Below are 6,879 nucleotides of genomic sequence, written 5' to 3'. Positions count from 1 at the left end.
TGAAAGAGAAGGTCAGAGCATGTATGCAAGTACTGGCTGGCAAGAATCCTATTGACTTGTGTTATAAAATACCCAATGGATATATAAAAAAATAGGGTAATTGTTTTGAGAGTTTTATCAGACCTCTGTTGATCTGGGATATTTTGGGCAGTTCCGTATGTTCAGTAACCTTCCTTAGTGAAATAGGAAAAACTACTGTAATTTCATGGGTATGATCTACAAAGCATTAGTAACAGACAGCATTTCTCTGACACTTGTTTGTATAATCCATATGAGAATGGTGACGTGTTATTCCTGTGCAATAAGAAGGATAAATCTTAACATACTTTAAAGTATTTAAAAATTACAGGAAAGCTTGAGGCTTCTTTAGAGTTTTGATGAGCCGTAGATTTCAGTTTAAGCTGTAGACAGTTTTGGTGCTGCCTTCATGCTTCATACAACAAAACAAATGAAAAGAAAATTACATTATCTCAAAGAAATTAGACTAACAAAGAACTAGTGTGAGAAAAAATCTCAATATTAGGTTTATGGAAATAGTGTTTTCTTGGAGAATTTCTTGGAATATAAATTCGTCAGTAGAAATACATTTAGTCTTTAAAGACCATACAACAAAATTGCAATTTGCATTGTGAACAATAGTTGGATATGCAGACCTTAAATAGAAATCACAATATCTGGAGGCATTTCTTTCAAAACCTCCAGAGACTTTTAGATTGTAGATAATACAACGTGATGTTTAATTTTTCGATATTAAAAAGAATGGTAGGATCTAGGAAGAAGTTACAAGCAAGGAGCATTTGTGTACAAACTGCAGTATTTCTTCAGGCAAAAAGGTCTTCTGTTATATAGAGCATGCAAGTTTTACAGTAGAAGGTAATTGGCTATTGTATATAACTACAAATGAGAGGTGATAATACAGTGATTACAAAGTGTTTTCATGTTCGTATTTTTTTTTTTTCCCCTGATAACTCTAATACATCAAGTGTGATGGAGGGAGTTGTACAGACACCTTAATGGAAGAAAGTTTTTGTATTTCACAGCAGTTCTCTGGGTGTGAATTTTGATCTAGAGGAAACCTAACTAGGTCCATCAGAAGTATGACTAAAGAATGGCTTTAGCCTCCAAACTGGCAGTGGAATAGTACGGTAGGGGTGGCCCCCATGGTGGGGACTGTTTTGGGGTTTTTTTGCAGACCCACAAATTCTGTCTCTGGCCCTATCTAGTGAAGAGGAGCTGAATCCATTGCACCTGGCTTGTGAATTTGGAGAGGAAAGATTCTTCCTGTACAAGTAATTCCAAGCTCCCTTGGAGTACATGCCTTATGTGATGGGAGCAGTTCCACCTTTGATGAGCTGAGTCTTAAAAGCTGATAGATGTGCCACGTAATTACAGAGCCCGCAGTTGGGCATGCTTCTGTTTCAGTTCAGAGCATTATTCGTAATGAGACATCCGTGGATTGCTACTGAATGTGGATTTTGCAACTTCAGCCTGAGAAAGCTAATTCCCCCGGTGCACTCAGCCTTTGAAAAGGGATCACCACGAGGAGTTCCAGGAGACCACAGATCTGTTCATTGCTTGCTGGAGAAGAAAACACGTGTGAGGCTGGAGAAAATGGCGTTGATTGTTTTAGGAATTAACATTGCATGGAAGGGAGGCAGACACTGGCTTAAAGAAGCTGCACAGTTTCTGACTTAGGCTGCTTTTCATGCAGCCTTTTCATGCACCTTTCTCCATCTCTGCTCAAGGTCTCCTCAGATGTACCTGCAGAGACCTGTGCAGCGTCCCCCTCCGTGCATGGCCTCAGGTTGCTTCTCTGCTGTGACGGTTTACAGCAGCAAGATGATGACCCACGGTAACTCACTGGTGCTTGGGCTTCTCCGTCCCTGTTTTATCTGCCTGTGTGTTTGTTCTGTCTGTGCTCTGAAAGAGAAATAATCTTGACAGGTTTGTGGGCTGCTTGGCATATTAAGCATAAAGACTGCGAGTCCTCCTGTGAAGACAATAGAAATGATGAGCAGCGTGGCTCTCTTTGAACTCACCACTTTCCCTTAAGCAGGACTGTTCCTTGGCTGTGTGGCAGCAGTGGTCCTGGTGCAAGGTCAGCTGCCACTGAGCTCCCAGCTCTGCTTCATCAGCTCACCGCTGGGTTTTGGCAAGGCACAACCTGCGCGCTCCCTCCACACCTGCGTGGTGCAGGCTGTGACTGAGAGGGAGCCATTGCGCTCCAAAGAGCCGTGACCCATTTTCAGGTTATGCAAGTCTCCACGGCTCTTTGAATTCAGTAAGGCGAATTCCCTTTTAGAAGGTGCTGAGGACGAACAAAATGCTTGATGGGGGTCAGGTTGGGGAACGCCAGCAGTCAGTGATCCAGGCCTGGGTGTTACATTACACTACTACCGAATCAGTCGTAGAAGTCAATTAAAACAGTGACACACGTGGTATTTTTGCAGGAATTATCCTAGGAATTTGTGTTTAATGTTTGCTGGTATGTGTTGAACCACTTCTGTCCTTGGGGAGTGGTGCTTTCAAAGGGTGTTTCACACTGGGTGAGGGTCTGCCTTTGTTTTTGTGCTGTTGCAGTGCAGGTATCTGCAAGAAGCAGATAGGAAAAAGCACTCGAGCAGATCCCACCTAGGAATGATTTACTCAGTGAGCACCAAAGTCAGGTCTGACAGCCTGGAGTTTTTAAACAGAAGGTGGATAACGTTCAGCCATCTTAAGAAGGATGATGGAAATTCTCTATTCAAAAATTGTGCTTTGAGTTTTTGAGGGATGTGTGGCATTTTTGTTTTCAACATCACGAAGATGCTCAGTCTCACAGGAGGGTCACAGTACAACATTTTTCACAATCTGTTCCTTCCACTGAACTGCACTCAACCCCCAGCAACAGGAGTGGGAGTTGTATCCCTGAACCTCTGTGGCATACACAACCAGAAGGAACTCAGAAGTACAGAGCTGGAAAGATATACTTGAAAGGGTTACTCTGGATTTGCCTGCAATCACACTCTGGTCCCTGTACCTGAAGTCTGCAGTGTGGGTTGTGCCTTCAGGGTAAACACTGTTTAGGCTTGAGAAATCATTTTTTGTTTGCCCATTGTAAATTCCTATCAGGTATCTTTGTCGCTCTTGCAATGAGTGCTGCCCCCCAAGACCAAGGTTACTCTTGTCTTGCACCGTTGCCTCAAATGGTTGCTGTGTATTTTCTAATCTGAAGTGAATTCCTGTAACTCTAGAGATATTTATTCAGTAATTAAATAATCATGCAAATTTTTTTTGTTAAATTTATCTTTTTACAGTTGTTCAGTGAAAAAATAAGTGGAGCAGAAGGAACAAAGTTAGATGAAGAATTTCAAGAGATGGAAAGGGTAAGGAAAGTAACATTATGTTTTTCACTGTTAAGCTATTGCAGAATCAAAGATATTTCATGTTTCAAGTGATAGAAGATAGTAGATTTACCTGGGGGAGAAACCCCACCATGCGCTTCCAAACAGAAATATATACAGATAAGTGCAAATTTATCCTTCAGCCTCGTCAGCTCAGCCAAGGGAGAAGAGAGATCCACAAAGGCTGTCCGAGCCTCTCGGCAGTGAAGAGAAACTCCTCCAGGAATGGTGCAGAGGACCAGGAGGGGCCTTTCTCCTCTGTCTGTGTGGGACATTAAAGAGAGAAATCTTCAATGTTTAGTGAGTCTTTTTACATATCAGGAAGACTTCCCACCTGGTATTATTCATGACAAAAATCTAACTGCTCGGATAGAATTTTCTCTTGATGCAAAACTAGATTTTTTTAGTTTAAATCTGTGTTCAAAAATACAGATGAGTTGTGGAAATTGAGATGTTTGCTATGTTTGCTGAGTTGGGTTGCAAAATTAAACAATGCCAGTTTTTTCACTTTTGTATGCTTTTTTTTAGTTGTCCTGGTCTTTCTGTGTACTTTTTAGTGTTCATAGTAGGCTTAGGTCACAGCTTTTATTCTTGGCAGACTGAGGAAGAAAAATCTTGCATGAGTTGTGTTTTTCCTGACAGTTTTCTAGGTTTCAATTTCTTTGGCTCAGGATAATTATTTCCTTTCCCTGCATTATATGGGGAAAAATAATGTCCAGGCCCTAAGGGACGAAAAGGGAAGCAGACCAGAAATGTGATTTTTTGTAGCATTTTAGAAACTATTAAATGGGGAGACAGTGCCAACGACTGCTTTAAATGCCCTGACCCCAAGATTGAGAGGGGTATGTTCAGTCTTTTTCACCTGTGGAGAAAAGCAGTCTTAGAAACAACTGGGCTGGCAGGAAAACTGTAGTCTAGAGTGTGTAAGCAGTGGTCAAGACCGATGGGCTGGTAAGGCAAGCCCACATTTTGATATAAACCTTCTCTCCAGGACTACCTGCCAACTGATATGTTTTTGGTAAAATCCTCTTGTAACTATGACATGACTATTTATTTTAAGCTACATTATTTGATTATTTTAAATAAAATGTCATTATCAGCTGGAACACCATATTATGGCTAATAAATCAATAAACCTTCTAGTAACTGATTTGCTTTTTGCTCTGTTACTTTTCTTTTTCAGAAAATTGATGTTACTAACAAAGCTGTAACAGAGCTTCTGTCCAAATCCACAGAGTATCTTCAGCCGAATCCAGGTAGGATAGGAGCGATAGGCGTTGGATTTTGCTGAATGTTGTCGTCTTACTTGGAAATTCGTCTTGGGTAAATAAAAGCTAATTGGGCCATCATTGTGAGGCTTCTAGAGCACTTCCCCTATGTGCGCACTGAACAGCTGCACAGCTTATACGTGGTAAGTCTGATCCGGGATACGCTCAACTCGCAGCACACAGCGCATCTGGTTTACTGGGTGAGTGTAGGTTTTGCATGCATGACATGTCCTGGAGAGCCTGGGCCTCTGGTACAGCACGTGTGTTCTCATTTGTGCGGGGTTTCCTGGAGTGGGACATGGATCCCTCAAGTGGAGAGAACGCCAATGGATTTTTTTAGCAGAGATTCGAAAAGCCGTTGAATCTAACTCATAGGCTGCTGCCAGCAGAGGTGCTGGTGGCTGTGTAACCGTGGGGAAAAGGGCTGTAACTTGCTCACCAGGTGTTTGAATGAGGCTTTGCATTTTCTGGACAGTGCTAGGTCTCAGCAGATTTTGGATTGTCGGTTATTAGAAGTTTATGAAATGCTGTTTTAAGAGACGAGAATGGAGACACGTTTACATCTGCAGTCAGTCACAAAGTTCATCCGTTATGACCTTGATTCGCTGTCCGTACCAGCTGTTGGAGGAACCTTCTTTTTTGAGAACTGTCTGAATTCCTGTTTTTGTCATGATACGTGCAAGATAACAATAAATTAATTTGTATGTATCAGGACATTTTGCAGAATAAATTTCTACTGTCTTGATTAAATGAAAAAATAGGTGGGGGTGGGGCGGGGAAGTTTTGCAATGTTCTCGCAAGCAAAAGGGGGAGAGAGAGAGCAAGAGCGTGAAATTGGCTTTGGCTGTGCTTGTGTCTATTCTGCATTTGCTTTCTGCAGTACTTCTAAACAAGATGTTCACAAGCAGGAATATTCAAAGGACTGTGAGTATTAGTCAATACCCACAGACGATGACAAGCACTTCCACTATATATCTGCCTGGAGAAATGATGCTCATTCAGTTGGGAATAAAAACTCAGTTTCTTCTGACCCTTGTTGCATTGCAACTTTTGACTTTGAAGTACTGACAACAAAACACTTTTGAATCTACAGACCAGCTTAGTGACTTGCTTCATGACGTTGTTAAATTATTAATTGGTTTAAAAATGTTATTTTTAAAAGCATTTTTATAACTTTTTTGTCTTTTTGTTATGTCCTCCTTAGCATACAGAGCCAAGCTGGGAATGCTGAACACTATGTCAAAGATCAGAGGACAAGTTAAAACCACAGGCTATCCCCAGACAGAGGGACTCCTAGGAGACTGCATGATACGGTATGGCAGGGAGCTTGGCGATGATTCTATGTTTGGTGAGTTTGTGTATCTCCTCTGTGAATATTTCAGCATAAAGTTCTTTGCAGAATATTACTCAGTGACATAACCTGTGTAAACAGCTGCTGCAGGTAAGAGGGAAGGTTAAGTACAGTGATCAGGGGGTGATTGATATAATTAGCGAAACACAATGTTTCTGTGTATTTGTCCACCTCTGCATCAGGTGAATTTGATAACACTATTATTGACGCTCTCTGATGATTCATATTATTGCCATAACCATTTTAGTTTCTAAATTGCCAAACCTAAATAATTCAGGGTAATTCTTAGATGCACTGTATTTCTCTTAATCTTTAAATAAAAATGGTTACCCTATATTTGAGAACTAAACTAAGAGAAAAATTTCTCATAGAAAAAACCCAATAACTTCAGGTAATTTATTTTTTATTTTTTGTGTAATGATCTGGTATTTCTGTGCTTTGGAGCAGTGCATCCTAAAAATGTGTTTTCTTGATTTCATGAAAATAAACTCCAACCTCACCATGCTATGATTTGGTAAATCAAATCTTGCCTATTTCTCACAATATGCTGGTACTTCCACAGTCTCGCTAGAGGCCTTGCCTGCTGAGCATGCACAGTGTGGGGGCTTGACTGGAATGACTCGAAGCATTGTCACAGAGCCACTCAGTGAGAAATAAATGAGAAAAGGAGAACCTTGGTTTGGGGAGAGAGAAGGGAATAGAGCTAGGAGAGAGTGGTACACGCTGGGACTGTGTGCAGAAGCCAGTGCAGAACTGGCTGGCTTTGCTCTGGACTGTTGTTAATATTTGCAATTTTACACATAGTGGTTGTCTTGAAATAGTAACAGGTATGTAGGTGTACGGACCTTGCACTCGAGTCCAAGCAGATGCTGCATAG

The 6,879-nt window shown here is 41.2% G+C and overlaps 1 protein-coding gene across 1 annotated transcript in view; it reads left to right on the top strand.

Moving 5' to 3' along the window:
* The first annotated feature begins 3,299 nt into the window (after nt 1-3,299).
* SH3GL3 (SH3-domain GRB2-like 3) overlaps nt 3,300-6,879 on the top strand; it is a 16,791-nt gene continuing 13,211 nt past the window's right edge. The window contains exons 1-3 of the mRNA XM_010131838.1: nt 3,300-3,365; nt 4,567-4,639; nt 5,856-5,999. Of these exons, the coding sequence (XP_010130140.1) occupies nt 3,357-3,365; nt 4,567-4,639; nt 5,856-5,999 (226 nt within the window). The 5' untranslated portion in view covers nt 3,300-3,356. The remainder of the gene's footprint in view (nt 3,366-4,566; nt 4,640-5,855; nt 6,000-6,879) is intronic.

The sequence above is a fragment of the Buceros rhinoceros genome, unplaced genomic scaffold, assembly GCF_000710305.1.
Source record: "Buceros rhinoceros silvestris isolate BGI_N320 unplaced genomic scaffold, ASM71030v1 scaffold1622, whole genome shotgun sequence".
Taxonomy (NCBI): domain Eukaryota; kingdom Metazoa; phylum Chordata; class Aves; order Bucerotiformes; family Bucerotidae; genus Buceros; species Buceros rhinoceros.
Note: the sequence above shows the minus strand (reverse complement) of the source record. Positions and strands in the feature narration are given on the sequence as shown.